Source organism: Gobio gobio (genome assembly GCF_949357685.1).
Source record: "Gobio gobio genome assembly, chromosome: 21".
Classification (NCBI taxonomy): Eukaryota; Metazoa; Chordata; class Actinopteri; order Cypriniformes; family Gobionidae; genus Gobio; species Gobio gobio.
Window position 1 is genome coordinate 8,186,157 of NC_137117.1, and position 17,217 is coordinate 8,203,373.

The following is a 17,217-nucleotide window of genomic DNA, read 5'->3' on the forward strand; positions in this document are numbered from 1 at the left end:
CTCCGAACATATGACTGGACATGTACTATCTGCTGAGATAACAGTGAACCATCCAATTATTAGGAGACGAGGTGATTTACGGCCGTTCTGTTGATTCTGTGGCACACACTGCATCATATTTATGACTTCTCGGCTCAAGTCCAACATACAGGTCAGATGTAACAGCACTGGCTTTAGGCGAGACTCATACCGTCACTGACACACACACTTATGTGTGCGTATATTCATACATGCTCAAGCCTGTAGGTAGATGGGTGTGGTTTTACTTGGCTAAAGTTTGAGGCGATTGGCTATTTGTCAGAAGCCTGGCCTCACACTGAACATTCCTCTGTGTGTTTGACATAACCTGCTGATCTTCAGTTACATGGTGTGTGTGTGTGTGTGTGTGTGTGTGTGTGTGTGTGTGTGTGTGTGTGTGTGTGTGTGTGTGTGTGTGTGTGTGTGTGTGTGTGTGTGTGTGTGTGTGTGTGTGTGTGTGTGTGTGTGTGTGTGTGTGTGTGTGTGTGTGTGAGAAAGTTTGAAAGATTACCTGCACAGTGTGTTGAAGTTTGGGGTTCTTGTAGTGAAACACGCTGAAGCTTAGAGGTTCTTTCGGAATGACTTCTACCAACATTAGGTTACAGCACTGTAAATTTGTAGAGATGGGAATAAACATAGAATAGAGATTATAGTCCCCAAAAATGTATAGAACCATGACAACTTACACCACTTTCACACTGTCAGAAAAAAGCAAATGTAAAACATTGTGTACATCGGCTTCTCACTGGGGTAGTACCCTCAAAGTGACACCTTTGTACCTTATTCAACTCCAAAGCGTGTTTATTAATACTTTGGAGTAGTAATATATTCCTAGTAAGGTAGTAATATGTAACCAGCAAGGAATACCCGTAATTTCACTGTCTCGGTTAACTATAGACCCGATATAGTCCGGCTATGAGTAACCCACTTCTAGACAAAATAACCTTGAATTTGGTTACATGTCGTTTTTGCCAAAATAACTTGCGAGATGAATGATATTCCATCATGTTGCAAAGTCAACAGTGATTTCAAGGTGTTTGGTTTCATTTCTTTGACATGTTCATGTTCTAGATGACTAGTCTATTCTTTGATTATAGATACAAAGGTGCCACTTTGAGGGTACTACCCTAGTGACAAGATTGGAAAGTTCAGTTGGTCAAAAATGGTAGAAAAGTGAACTGTTTTCACAACTGGATCAGTTGCACAGTCCAATCAGAATTTGCTTACACCCCCCCTGCCCTTACCCTTGCCCCTGCAGGTCTATTTTCACACTGTACTATTTGGGTCCACACCATGGTATGCTTCATCATTGCGAGAGCTATCCGGAGCTGTTTACTGTAGTGGCTACATAATGACTTATTTGTGCCTTGGATTTTCCACCAAATTTTACATGCACAGAATGTCACTTGTGTTTGCCAAGGATACACTACAAGAGATGCAAAGAATGCAAGATGCTCTCTGAAGGTCATATTTCGGAGACAAGCAACAATGAGAAATGCATTATGACCAGGAGCATGCAAAGATCAACTTGTACATCATCATTCGCAATATACTTGTGAGAGTTAGGCCCAATCCCATTTCTACCTCTTAACCCTCTGCTTTCCCCTACCCCTCTGTTTTGTACGATCACGTGAAGGGGTAGGGGTGTCTCAATTCTCTTTTGGTTGGAGGGGTAGGGGTGGGTGGGTGGGGGGGGGGGGGGGGGGGGATAGCCCTTTAAATGAAGGTTTTTCGGGACCCCACTTCAACCGAAGGCGTATGAGAAATTTGCCTGGATACATCGTCTACAGCGACAACAAGGAGATCCATAAATGTAAATATTTCTGCCATTAATAAGGATTTTTAGAATAATTTGTTTTATGTTACATTCAATCTTATGTTCATATTTACAGCTTTCGGCAGGAGGTCAAGGCTGACCTGGGGTGCTTTCTCAATTCTTATTTGGTCATCCTTGTTTCCTTTCCTAGCTTCCTTTCCTTGCATCTTAGCTCCACCCCTTCAGGATGCGAGGGAAGGACACAAAGAAAAGACTCGAGGATGGAGGAAATGAATCAAGTGAAATTATATATCCTCGCTTCCCTTATGTGTCACTTCAAAGCGTCGTCAATTAATAATGACTCTACCGCTGGATTTAGCTTGCTTGATTCTTGGACATCAGAGATAATTATTTATATTGTAATAGTTTCAACCTCCACAAAATACCACATTTGTCCACACATTTTTTTATATTACCAGTTATTATTAACAATTAATTATTCCCAGTTATTAACTGCATTTTATTTGTTGTATAGTATTACAGTTTGTTTAATTTCCTTTAATTTTCTTGTGCTTTGATATAATTCTGCAACTGTCCTACAGTTGTTGTAATCTGACATACATTTGTGTCTTGTACACTGTGGCATGATGTGAAGGGGGAGGAGAATTAATATGTGCGTCACGATTAGTTGATAAAACACTTCCGCAAAAGATACACCTGTGTATCCTTGCTCATGACTCCTCAGGAAGCCTCCTCACTCCTCCATCCTCGCGGTGCAATTAGAGAGTTGAGATGTCCTACAAGATGGCTGAGCTCAGTCGGTTTCCGGGTCATAGGATGGAGGACGGAGGAGCGAGGAAACGAGAAGGGATATTGAGAAGCACCCCTGGTAGAGCACCTTGACAAAGTCTAACTACCAGCAAAAAGACAGCCATCATGAACCGAAAAACTGCTCGACCACCTTGACCTGGTTGACCAACAGGTGAAACTAGTAGGTGTATGGGCTCTCACCAGGATGTGGGCCTTGTAGGTGTAAGTCTCCTCGCGTTTCTTGGTGATCAGCAAAAGTTTGTCGAACAGGAAAAGGGTCCTCTCATTTTTCGCTCTCTGGATACGGAATGTTCCCTCGAGAACCAGCTCGCCATAGCCAATCAGATCAGGTCCCTTCCAGTTTGTCAGCAAACTCTGAATCTCCTGAGAGAGAGAAAGGAAGAGCAGAAGAGGAGGAGTGTTACTTTCCACGTACATGACTTTAGCCGACAGGCAAGTTGGGAATGACGTTTATGTCTGATGAGTCTCAAACATAATGTTCTATTATCGGTTACCACACACCCATAAAAAACTGTGCACCCTGCAGCTATAAGCAACTTAAGGTGAGTAGGTTTTAACTGATCCAGGCTGGTCATTTACAGACAATTTTCTATTCAAGGACAGAGTCTTAAAGTCGATTAGCTGGACTACTAGCTAGTGGCCTTGTGTGGTGCTGACATAGTAGACTAGGGGTGCTCAGGAGGGCCACTTTCCCACAGAGTTTAGGTCCAACATGCTCCAACACATCCGCCTGGAAGTTTAGTAATCCTGAAGACCCCGATTAGCTTAGGTGTGTGTAATGAAGGTTAACCCCTCAGGAAGATTGTCCTCCAGAGGTAAAGTAGGACACCCCAGTTGTATAATCCCCTGTTTGTTTCTAGGACTGAGTTTCCCAAATGCATCACAGGCCAAAATAGATAATAGAAACTAATGGCACCAAAGGTTTCTAAGATCTACTTAGGCTTACAGCCCAGTGTGTGTAGGGTACACAAACCTGCAGCCTCACTGCATGCTCGTGTTTTCTCTTCATGTCATTGATGTGCCAGGCCACCCTTTGCATGGTATCGATTGCCTCCTGGATCACATCATACATCTCCGAATCCTTCTCCAGATGAGTGGCGATCTCCTGCAAGACACCAGTACAGATCAGTGCCGTGACCATCTCTATGTGTGCGTCTTTATGTACAGGTGTGCTAAGGTCTGTGTGTGTAAAAGAAGGTCCTTCTGTGCGTGTGTGTACTTACATGCAGTAGTAGATGGTACTTTAGGATCCTCTGGACAGGTTTAAGCAGGTAGGAGCCGAGAGGAAGGGAGTGTTTAAGACTTTCCTGGCGCTCTCGCAGAAACTTTGCCACCGTTTTGTTCCGCATGCACTCTGTTAAGACAGCAACGGACCTGCAGATGCACACAAACACATTGTCAATTAAAATGTTTCCTTTTTTATATCTACTCACAGACTTCAGCAGATATGCACAATATAATCCGGTCACACACATGATTATATACATCTCTGACAACCAAAAATTACATAATGCTATGGCCAAAATACACTTAAGTGCATTTAAAATGTCTGGGTTAAGCTGGCCCTGAGCTGGAGCTAGTTTCTTAGGACCAGCACTTGACCATCTTAAACCAGCTCAAACCAGGGGGGTATTCCAGAAAGCAGGTTATGTGACATACCTGGATATGTTTACGAGTAAGTAAGTGGATAACCTCAACTTTCGGTTCCAAAAACGGGGTTAACTTTCAGGGAATGTTTGTAGCCATAGCAACTCACTCTCTGAACATAACCTGCTCCAGAGCCGCTCATGATCCAGGGTTAGTTTGCTTAAGAGGTATTCAGATGTGTGTAATATAATTCATATAGTTATTAATATAACCTAATTTGTTTCAGTTGTATAATATACAATATTATATATTAATTCTAAAGAATTAGAATAAAAAATAAAATGTTAGTTCAATTCAAATATATGTATTCACACTGTTGAGAAGGTCTTGTGTGTTATCCAGGAACATACTCTGAACTTGATTTAACATTATAACATTGAGTCTGAACTTACTCCGGGACTCGTTTTTGGAACCAGCATACCTCGAGTAAGCAAGGTTTGGGTTAATCAACCGAGAGTTCAAGGGTATATGAGACGCTAAGTTAACCTTGCTTTCTGGAATACCCCCGAGCTGCCATGCTTCAAAACATACCTAACCAACATACTGACATTAGATACAAAATAACTTTTAATCAAATGGTGTTTTGGTGAATTTTTTTTGTTGATGTAAGAAGTATTGATGACAAGTGTCCTAGCAAAGTAACCATATGTGTAGTTTATGACACTAACTATGATGTGACAATTCCCTTGAACAGTATAGACAAATTTGGGTGTTTGCAAACATCGATGACGTGTTTTGTGGGCGGAGCCAACCTGCTGGCAGAAACGTCCGGTTACGTATGTAACCCTCGTTCCCTGAGGAGGGAACGGAGACGTACGTTAGTGACTAACGAATGGGGGTTTCGCTTAGAAGCCAATCATCTTCATCGTATTCAACAGCGCCCAATGGCAGTGCCAATGCCATGGGCATGCGGAATTTGCATGCGTAACTCCGCCCCACCTCGTGGGTATATAAGGAAGTACGCTGCGAACATCGCATTATGTTACTGCTGCAGGAGCCAAGACTGAACTCCTCGCGTTCCAGGCAGCACAGCTGACGTGGCTAAGGAAACGTACGTCTCCGTTCCCTCCTCAGGGAACGAGGGTTACATACGTAACCGGACGTTCCCTTTCGTTCAGTCACTACGACGTACGTTAGTGACTAACGAATGGGGGAACCTGTAAAACAGCGCCACTCAGCTGTCATCCAGTGCCCTGCGTAAGTGTGAGATCCCGCCACTTAAGGCCCTAGGACTCCCACTTATCACAGGATTACCAAGGTACACTGGGAAGCATATCCCAGTGAGGGAATGCCAAGATGCCTACCGTAGGGAGGACTTAGAGAATACACATATGACCCGCTGAGGGTTGCATATGGAAGATCTCTAGGGTACCAGCCGAAGGTGGATTTTTAACCCTAGGGGTGGCAGGGACTTGCCAAGGGAAAGACACCTGCTCACTGAGGAGGCTTATGGTGGGAATACTCGTGTGGGGGTCGCCGGAGGGGAACCATGCACACGGAGCACCTGGCCGGACATGAGGGTCTGGGCTCGAAAGGGCAGACTGAACTGATGTCGGCGTCGACAGTGCTGGAGGAGTTCAGGGCTCTCGGGGAGCTCACCTGAGGAAAATATCGCACGTATCCAGTCATGGGAGTGGAATGGCGAGCAAGCGAAGACACCTGAGCCTGGCCCATTACCGGCCACCCGTAGGGGCGAGTAAGAAGTCGGACACTGGCTCCACTCGGAGATTGTAGAATCTGGCGAATGTGTTGGGTGTCGCCCAGCCTGCAGCTCTGCAGATGTCTGTTAGCGAGGCGCCATGCGTTAGAGCCCAAGAGGAGGCCACACTCCGGGTGGAGTGTGCCCTCACACCAAGGGGACATGGTCGGCCTTGCTGCTGGTATGCCAAAACAATGGTGTCCACTATCCAGTGAGACAACCTCTGCTTTGAGAGAGCACTTCCCTTCCGCTCTCCACCATAACAGACAAAGAGCTGGTCTGAGGTCCTGAAACACTGCGTCATGTCTACGTAGGCGCGGAGAGCGCGTACTGGACAGAGCAATGCCAAGGCTGGGTCTGCCTCCTCCAAAGGCAGCGCTTGCAGGTTCACCACCTGATCTCTGGAACGGAGTGGTGGGAACCTTGGGCACATATCCGGGCCGGGGTCTCAGGATCACGTGAGAGTTAGCCGGCCCGAACTCAAGGCACGCTTCGTCAACCGAAAATGCTTGCAGGTCCCCGACCCTCTAAGCGAGGCCAATGCGGTCAGCAGAGCCGTCTTCATAGACAAGAGCTTAATCTCGGCCGACCGCAAAGGCTCAAGGGAGGCCTCTACAGAGCACTTAAGACTACTGAGAGGTCCCAAGAGGGAACGAGAGGAGAGCGAGGAAGATTCAGTCTCCTCGCCCCCCTCAGGAACCTGATGATCAGGTCGTGCTGCTACTTACCTTATTGTCTCCCAGGAGATCGTGGTAGGCAGATATTGCGGCCACGTACACTTAAGGGTGGAAGGAGACAGCCTTCGTCCCACCCCCTCCTGGAGAAACGAAGCACAGACCCGATCGGGCATTTCCAGGGGTCTTCCTGGCGGGAAGAGCACCATGTGACGAAGAGGTCCCACTTCAACGCATAGAGGTGTCAAGTAGACTCTGCCCTAGCGGAAGTGATGGTAGCGACCACCGCAGGTGGAGGCTACTCAAACCAGCCGCGTCCCGTCCAGAAGCCACACGTGGAGCTTCCAGAACGCTGGACGCGGGTGCCAAAAGGTGCCCCGTCTCTGAGTGAGGAGTCTCAGAGGAATAGGCCAGGGAGGGGCTGTCGCAAGGAGTAGCAGTTCTGAGAACCAGGTCCGGCCGTGCCAATGGGGCGACCAACATGACCTGCTCCTTGTCCTCCCTGAACTTGCACAGTACCTGTGCGAGAAGGCTCACTGGGGGAAACGCAAAACTGCGTAGCCCCGACAACCAGCTGTGCGCCAGTGCATCCGTGCCGACCATAGGTCAGGGAATAATACAGGGAGCAATGGGAAGAGTCCTGGGAGGCAACAGGACTACCTGTGCGTCGCCGAACCGTTCCCATATCAGCTGGACCGTCTGGGGATGGAGTCACCATTCTCCAGGAAGTGGCTGAAGCCGTGAGCTCGTAGGCTGCACGGTTCAGGACTCCCGGGATGTGGACAGCATGAAGGGACCTCAGATGCTTCTGACTCCAAAAAACGAGACGGCGGGCGAGTTGAGACATACGGCGGGAGCGTAGACCGCCCGGCCGTGTCGTCTGTCCTGACTAGTACATGTTGACCCTTCAGCAACGCTCGGAAGCGGTGCAGGGCGAACCGTACTGCCAGCAACTCGAGGCAATTGACATGCAGAAGGCGCTGGGGTCCTATCCAGGAGCCCGCGGCTGCTTGTCCATTGCACATGGCACCCCAGCCCATGGATGACGCATCTGTTGATACAACAAGATGCCAGGAAACTCGTTCTAAGGACACTCCGGTCCGTAGAAAACTGAGGTTCGACCACGGGGAGAGAGTCTGTAAGCAGGCCCGAGTCACTTGAACCCGGAGCGTGCCAGACCGCCATGCCCATCTCGGGACTCGATCGCGTAGCCAGTGCTGAAGCGGTCTCATATGAAGCAATCTGAGCGGCGTTACCGCGGCTGCAGATGCCATATGCCCCAGGAGCCTCTGAAACCATTCAGTGGAACCGCACTCTTGCCCTCGACTTGTCGAAGGGAAGTCAGCAGAGACTGCGCGCGCTCGCTCGAAAGCAGCGCGCACATGGCGACCGAGTCGATCCATACCGAGAAAAGAGATCCTCTGCGCGGGGCAAAGTTTGCTCTTCTCCCAGTTGACCCGAAGGCCCAGACGGGCTAGGTGATGGAGCACCAAATCTCTGTGTCCGCAAACCTGCTCTCGAGAGTGACCCAGTATGAGCCAGTCGTCGAGGTATTTCAGGATGCGAACCCCGTGCTGCCGAAGGGGCGCAAGGGCTGCCTCGGCAATCTTCGTAAAGACGCGAGGGGACAGAGATAGCCCGAATGGTAGAACTGCGTACTGATATGCCCGCCCCTCGAAAGCAAACCGTAGGAACGGTCTGTGTCGAGGTAGAATGGAGACATGGAAGTAGGCGTCCTTCAGGTCGATCGCTGCAACCAATCGACTGGACGAACGCTTTCGAAAAGGCGTTTCGCTGTCAACATCTTGAACGGAAACCGGTGGAGGTAACGGTTCAAGACGCGCAGGTCCAGGATCGGTCAAGCCCACCGGTCTTTTTGGGTACAATGAAGTACGGGCTGTAACACCCGGAATTCACCTCGGCTGGAGGGACAGGTTCGATCGCACCCTTCGCCAGTAGGGTGGCAACCTCCGCTCGCATGACGGGGGCATTAGCCCCGATCATAGTGGAACGGACTCCCCGGAAGCGGGGAGGAACCTGCGCGAACTGAATCGCGTAGCCGCACCTGACTGTCTTCGCGACCCAGCGGGACAGCCCTGGAATCTGAAGCCAGGCTCCCAGGAACTGCACCAGCGGAGTCAATCGGACTACAGGTGTACCCGGAGTGGGGCAGCGATGCAGCGTTACCGACCCGGACAAGGGAGGCTGTTGGGCGTCCCGGTGTGGGGGTGCGGTTAACGGCTGCGTCCTGACAGAGGAGACCAGGGAAGGACGCGCGTTCCACTGGGGTCTGCTCTGCCAGGAGGCTGGCGACAGAGAGGGATGCGAGTGGCGGGACCCGTGGGTGGCGCGCACTGTCATCACCGGTCTCTGGGTTCTCAGAGACAGGAACATGAGTTCTTCCCAAGCGCTGCTAGCCCGGGGGCCAGCAGCGGAAGGATTTTCCCCCGGCCCTCCACCGGGGGAAGGAGAGGCCCTGCTACCATCCCCTGGGAAGAACTGGAACCCATCTCTGAGTTGTCCACTTCCAGCGTGGCGTTTAACCAGGCTGGGGAGCGGACTGGGCGTCATCCTCAACCACCTCCACGGCGCGGCCCGGGTGAAGGCTGCTGCTGGGGCCGGGCGGGAGGAGGGAGGGCGCCCTCGGCGGCGAGCGGACTGAGGCGACTGAGCCGGCGGCTGGTGCAGCAGCTGGCCGCCGGGGCAGTACGTGTTACAGCCTCAGTCTGCTCTGGGGCGGCCGAGAACTGTTGGGCGCAGTTCCCAGCCGCGCCGCCGAAGAGGCCAGCCTGGGATATGGGTGAGTTGAGGGGGCGGGCCCACTCAACGTCCTCCAAATCACCAGGTAAGGCCAGGTGTTCTCCCGGACCACAGCTGTGGACATCTCCCGACCCAGGGAGCGTGTGGCCACCTTCACCGCCCGGGGGCGGGATCAGTCGCGGCACGCAGCTCAATGAAGAGCCCTGGGTCGGCTCCACCCTTGTGCATGTGCAACGGGGCGGCGGCCTGCCCGTAGCTCTGCAGGACCACGCCACCGAAGTAGACGAGCCCACAGGCTTTGGGAGGGTGCTTAGGACAGCCACACCACGCCACGTCAAGCCCTCTGTGGACACCGTAGTGCGCAACAGAGAGTTCAACAGTGGGGGTGAGGGGGCCCCAGTGTACCCTAGGCCGCGGCCCCATCAAGGGCAGAGAAGGTGGAGGAGGCCACCAAACGATCGCGGGAAGCACGGGGACTTCCAGGACCGCGTGATCTCCTCATGCACCTCGGGAGCGAAAGGCATTGGGGGCGGGGCCCAACAGCTGTCGGGTGCCGTCCCCAAAAACCAATCGCGCAACCACGAGCACTCGCGACTGGGCGGAGTTCCACACCAGCGCGAGACTCGCGGCTGCCCGAGATAACATGGCTGTCAACCTTAGGTCGGATCAGGCAGCGCTGACACACCCGGAGGCGGAGCACAACTCCTAATCGTCATCCCCAAAGGACTCCAGCCCACCTTGGGATGCGGCGATCGACATCTCACTGCTATCTGGAGCGTGAACGAAACGAACGAGGCGTCAGAGACGGGCCGCTGTTTCAGTCCAACACTCGCGGGTTTAAGCAATGTGCAAGAGGGGGCGTGGCCCGAGGAATGATCGTCGGGGTTCTTAATACCACGGCACCGCACTCAGGTCACCCTGGCCACCAGCCAAAGTACCGCCTCACTCGGAGACGGTAGATTGGGGTGTGGCAGAGGGGACTCTCTCTCCTCACGGAGATCACTGAGTCTCGACCGCAACATCGCGATGGTCACGTTCCCGCAGTGGGAACATGACGCATCCACAAACACTGCCCGAACGTGCTGAAGCCCAAACACATCGAGCAGTGAATGTGCCCATAGACAGCAACGGAGATCGATCGCACCCGGAAGTGCACGGGCGAACCGTCTTGAAAAAGACGTGCCACGCGCAAGCTCTTTTTGTGAGAGGAAAGCTCTGCAGAGTGCCGAAGCGCCCAGGGAAACACACACACAGCTGTTGCAGATCACTGCACAGATCAGCAGGCAGGCAGCATGAGATCGCTGGAACGCGCCGTAACACCAACACCCTGGAGAACCGCTGGTCTCTCGAAGACTGAAGAGAAGACTTCAGAATTCAGGCTTGTAGGAGTGAAGAGATCCTCTTGGCTCCAAAGCAGAAACATAATGCGATGTTCGCAGCGTACTTCCTTATATACCCACGAGGTGGGGCGGAGTTACGCATGCAAATTCCGCATGCCCATGGCATTGGCACTGCCATTGGGCGCTGTTGAATACGATGAAGATGATTGGCTTCTAAGCGAAACCCCCATTCGTTAGTCACTAACGTACGTCGTAGTGACTGAACGAAAGGGAAAGGTCAGTTCTGCAGTAGCACTCTATGGAAGCCACGTTATACAACAAAAAAAGGTAATTTCGAGTTTATATCTCACAATTTTCTCGCAATTCTGAGTGTATACTCAACAATTATAAGAAGGAACATCAGAAGTTATTAACTCAATATTCTGTCTTTTCCCCCTCAGAATTGTGATATCACCTCGCAATTGCAAGAAAAAAGTCAGAATAGGCCTAAAAATGTTGTGTTTAATTGTTACCTATAGAAAACGTTATAGGTTTAAATATTATTTCATGCTGTAACTGTAAAGCTATTATGCCCCTATGAACTGCATTTGTGAATATTATGTAGATCTATTGTTTACATCAAATCTGTGCTTAAATAGTAGACTAATCATCGCAGGTTTTATCAGTCCAGTTTGTGGCTTGCAAAATGTCTGTAAATGTCTGTGTTTAGCTTCACAGAGTGTCTTCAACGACGATATTTTATAAATATGAGGACGTTTTGCATTCCGGTTCTGATAGCCAATGGCACAAAACATTTTTTTATTTTGCCCATTTTCCTTGTCATCACTGTTTTTCTGCCATCACAATGTGCACGCAGCTGCAAATGACGTTACCGTGGCGTCAACTCCAACTTGGTCTATATCACTTTATTATTTAAAACCCAACAAACTTCTTTTTGCAAAATGTTTTGCTTGAAATGTTTGTATACGCTCTCTTACACATGGTTTAAAGCTATCTAATGCAATTACATTCAGACATTTTTAAATGTGGTTTAAAGTTTACCCAATAATGAAAATTCTGTCACCATTTACTCACCCTCATGTTGTTGGAAACCTGTATAACTTTATGACTTTAACTGTGCGGACTGTTTATTTTCCCCAATACAATGAAAGTCACTGCGGTCCTATGTTGTTTTGGACCCACCTGATTTTCATTGAATGTTTTTCTTTTTCTTTTTGTTCCATGGAAAGAAAGAAAAACATGATACATGTTTGGAACAACATGACGTGAGTAACTGATCACAGAAGTATATTTTTCTTGGTTGTCCAAGTGTCCAAAACGTTTTTGTGGCCAATGTACAGTATATTACTGCATGCATAAACAAACACACAGACACACACACACACACACACACACAGACACACACACACAGACACACACACACACAACAAAAACACATGTATACACGGTTGAGAGAGTAAGGTCGGGCCCTTCTGTTAAAACACAGATTTTACAGTTTATTGGATCTGCTGCCACGCCTCACGAAGCACTGGGACAGATAGATGTGTGTGTGTGTGTGCGCATTCCAGCGTCCTGCACACAGACTTCACATTGTCCCAATGGGAAATATGACCCAAGTATCACTGAGATACAGCTATTGCTTTCAGGAGTGTTACTGTATGTGTGTGTGTGTGTGAGAGAGAGTGTGCCATATGACCTTGGTTAGGGTCAACAGCTGTGTGAGGGTGTGGAGAGAGGGTCTCCATGGCCCAGACAAGAATTAATTCATACACACACACACACACACACACACACACACACACACACACCTTGCAGCATCTGATGAAACTACTACTGAGTCATGTCACTTTTAATTTCTCTTAACATCAGAAGTAGGACTCGTGACAGCACGTGCTGCACCAGTGTGTGTGTGTGTGTGTGAGTTTGATAAAAATGAAAAGAAAAGTGGGTGTGTGTGACATTTTTCTAGAGAAAGGTGTTATATATCAATGCTTTTGTTGAACTCTTGTCATATTTCAGGCTTATGAATAGATTCAAATCTCTGCACACATACATGCACCCAAAGGCAAATATATATTGACGTATACTCACATTAATCTCCAATAACCTTTATTCAAAGCCTCAACACTGTTCAGCTACAAAAACAGTTACTTAATCTTTATATTTTCCTCTCTGATTCACACTTGCTCACCTATTTCACACACCAAGACAAATGTTTGTGGAGTTGACCCAATGTAGCTCGCTCGCCAAGCACTTTAACAGCGACTGATACATTATACTCATGCATTATCTTTCTCAACTGATTACATTCACTTAAGTCATAAATTACTGTGTTTACTTGCAAAGACATGGTCACTTTGACACATAGGTATGTGTATTTAACCGTTCAAGCCCAATTAGTCTGCAAAAAGCCCTCTTTTCATTTCTCATGAGCTCTTATGAGCAGTGGCTTCATGCCGTGCGTCTCTCAGACAGTGCTGAGAAACCGTCTTTCAAAGAGCACGTGCATATAGTGAAATTAGTTGTCTTTCGCTGCTTATTGCACTTCAATGGTTTAAAATCACATGTTTTTAAACCTCAATACTTAAAAACGTTCGTAAATGATCACGTAAGCGTAACCGCGATAGATACGATAGTCCAAAATCTCTACCGATTGACAAATTTCCACCAGTTAATCGTGTCTACCGGTATATCGCCCACCCCTAAAAGCTATAGATTGTACTGCATGTCAGCTTATTTTGCTCAAGAGCATGATCTATTTCAATCCACATACTAATAAGAAATTATTTGTTTGCGACTATAACTTTGCGATGCTGCTTAAGGCTCCGACATACTTCAAGCAAAACCAAAGAACAAACTGATGTGACGCCATTTAGAACATAATCAGGCCAAATCGAAGTTTGTTTAGTGTTCGTTTCGGGAGTTCAAAACAGCTGGTAAACACCTTTTAACCACCAGCTCTGAGGCTCTGCCTTCTGTTCTATCCGTCGAGGTCAGACGACCACGAGTAAAAACATGAACACACTGGGGAGCCACTTTATAGAAACTGAAGTTGTAATTCTAACCTAAAGAGACACTGACACTGTTCTTTTGTTTAATACTGTAAAGCTGCTTGCTTTAAAGCAGTAGGCTACATTGCAAAAAAATATAACTCTAAAACATGACTTTACTGGAGTGCTGAACTGCAGAGCTGGTGCAAACATTTCCACATCGCTATAATCTGATGCTTTCTTTACCGCTGTTTTCTCACCACTGTCATTTTTGTTGTGTTTATTTTGTTTTTGAGAGGAAAGGTTGCAACACATATGTGACCCTGGACCACAAAACCAGTCATAAGGGTATTTCTTTTTTATTGAATAATTTTCCATTGATGTATGGTTCGTTAGGACAGGACAATATTTGGCCGAGATACAACTATTGAAAATCTGGAATCTTAAGGTGCAAAAAAATTAGCAATTCATATTACTACTAATAATTTTTATATATATATTTATGGTAGGAAATTGACAAAATATCTTCATGGAACATGATCTTAACCCCCTCGAGTCGGCGGTCGCGCCGGCGCGATCAGCTCTCTTTTTTTCTTATCAGTGCCCAAGAGACTCAAATAACTCTGTCGTTTTTTATCATTCAGGCAAGTGTTATACATCATTATAAACTGTTAAATTTCTTTTTTTGTACAGTCACAATAAAAGCGAAATGTTTTGCTTTTTGCAAAATAAAGAAAACAAACATTATGCGCGATCTGCAGCCTGTCAAAAGATGTTCATTCAGATAGTCTTCAGAAAAGGAACTCTAGCTTAGTGAATACTTGTCTCACAAACATGAGACATATGTCTAAAGAAACGCTGAAATGCCAGGTTTTAAATAATGTAAACCAAATCGGAAACAAATATTCTGTGTTTATGTAATCTGTTTGAAAAGCGATAGATGTGAGTCACCCGCGAGCCACTTCATTATCCGCTAATGCGACCACGCCCACGGATCGCGCGTTCAATTGAGATTCAAATACTGACGATCCAGAGGCGACGCCCACACATCAACTCATACAAACACATCTAGTGAAGTGCTGTAACGTTACTTCCTAATGATTTTTGGCATAAAGGAAAAATTGATAATTTTGACCCATACAATGTATTGTTAGCTATTGCCACAAATATACCCGTGAGACTTATGACTGGTTTTGTGGTCACATATTTACATATTCATCTAAATACTGCTCTCATCAGTGGGGATACCATTGGGATGTGTTCGCTAGCAGGAAATCTCTGGTCAAGTACTTCAAACTTCTTTTTACCCCCAAGCGAAGAATGAAAAAGCGAATATATTGGGGTCTTCATGAATGTTCATTGCTAGTTCTCGGGGAAACCGTGAATCGTTGAACTATGATGTTAATGATGCAACTTGCAACCATAGTTGGCTAACTATGCTTTTGGGAAACACACCCCTAGTTATCTTGGCGGCCACCATAATTGTCGTCTTCATCTCATCTTTAGGGGTAAAATATGTGCAAAAGGTTACTTGGTGCACTTTTAGATGTAATAGACAAAGGGCCAGATTGGACAGGTGATAGAGAGAGAGAGAGTCAGACAGACAGGGGTTTTCCCTCAGGGGTGAACATATAGAAACAGACTCCTAGACTCCAGTGGTGTTATGCACATGCACACACACAGCATATAATATGACCACACACTCTCACATGTCTCACATTCCACACAGACGCACACATACACAGGCATCCGAGACGGCCATTGCTCTTGAAGTCTTATAAAGCTCTATATTGAGTGAAAGATGGTGACACACAAACCACAGGAAGTGAACTACAATCACAAACCACAGGATGTATTTCTTACCTTGGATAATTTGTGCAGTACTGTGTGTATATGTGGAAGTCTTCGCTCTGAAAAACAATAAGGAAATTAGGGTTGGTTACTCAAAGGAAGACATGCGGGTCCGCCAAGGAAAATGACTACATAATATCTTAATGAAACATAATGCAGAAAGGTTTGAGTCACGGTAAAGTATACTTGTTCAATACTTAAAAGTTTTTTACTCAAGTTACTCAAAATAAACATTCTGTCATTATTTACTCACCCTCATATTGTTCCAAACGTATAAGACACATACATAGAGCTCATCAAATATACCTATATATCTGTTTGTACTTAAGTATATTCTTTTAAGATGTGTTATTTCTAGTACTTTTCATTATGCTTTTCACAAGGGTATGTCCACATTTAGATGGCTATGTCAGTGTGTGTTTGTCTGTTTTTGCAAATACGCTTGCTTGCTCTGAAAGGTTACATCAGGATGGTGTGTTACACCACAAGGTTCAGAGGGCCAGCGCGCACACACACACACACGGCGGTCGCAGTGACTGTAATAAGAGTCCTGATGTTGTGTTTACAGTAATGCTATATGTGAGTGTGCTCTGATTAAATCTCTCTCTTCTCCTCCTTCATCTGGAGTCTTTTGCTCTCTCATTCCGCCTATATGAACTTCAAAGAACTTGGAAAAGTACAGAGAGTCTGAGTATCAAAGAGCCATTTATCCTCTTCCTCTAATATCCCGTCTCTCGCCGCCCCCGCCGGCTTTCACATCTGCCCTCTCGCTCCATACACACACACACACACACACACACACACACACACACACACACACACACACACACACACACACACACACACAACACACAACACACACACACACACACACACACACACACACACACACACACACACACACACACACACACACACACACACACACACACACACACACACACAAACAGGTAACTTTAATAATGAATGTGTCCCTGCATAAATATGCTAGTTGTCTACATGTCATAGACATGTGCTATAATATTAATATTAAAGGGTTAGTTCACCCAAAAATGAAAATTCTGTCATTAATTACTCACCCTCATGTCGTTCGACACCCGTCAGACCTCCGTTCATATTCGGAACACAAATGAAGATATTTTAGTTGAAAGCTGATGCTGAGAAAGGCTTCAGATAGGCCTCCATTTGCATTCAGTACATTTACACTCCCAAGACCCATAAAATGCACTTAAAACGTCGTTACAAAGTCCATCTCACCACAGTGGCTCTACAATAATTTTACGATGCAATGACAATAGTTTTTGTGCGCAAAAAAATCAAAATAACACCTTTATCCAGCTTGTTCTTGTCTTCCGTGTGTGCCTCCACGACGCATGCGCGAGAATATGACGCAGATCCGGCGTTCGGGAATCCATGAAATGCACACTTAAGCCCCATTTTGAGAACTACGCCGAGACCTAAAGCACGATCAATGTAGAATTCATCAGCTTAGATACTCGCGTCTTCCTCTGCATGTAAACAAATCGCTTCTGGGTCATGTGTCCGAACGCCGGATCTGCGTCATATTCTCGCGCATGCGTCGTGGAGGCACACACGGAAGACAAGAACAAGTTGGATAAAGGTGTTATTTTGATTTTTTTTTTCGCACAAA

The 17,217-nt window shown here is 47.0% G+C and overlaps 1 protein-coding gene across 2 annotated transcripts in view; it reads right to left on the bottom strand.

Annotated features, from left to right (window-relative positions):
• The window catches only part of LOC307117738 (pleckstrin homology domain-containing family G member 1), a 66,222-nt gene that overhangs the window by 8,622 nt on the left and 40,383 nt on the right, over positions 1–17,217 (bottom strand). For both annotated transcript variants that reach the window (XM_079802775.1, XM_079802774.1), the window contains exons 5-9: positions 15,579–15,625; positions 3,829–3,979; positions 3,579–3,710; positions 2,786–2,968; positions 530–625 (exon numbers count right to left, since the gene is read on the bottom strand). In XM_079802775.1, coding sequence (XP_079658901.1) covers positions 530–625; positions 2,786–2,968; positions 3,579–3,710; positions 3,829–3,979; positions 15,579–15,625 — 609 coding nt within the window. The remainder of the gene's footprint in view (positions 1–529; positions 626–2,785; positions 2,969–3,578; positions 3,711–3,828; positions 3,980–15,578; positions 15,626–17,217) is intronic.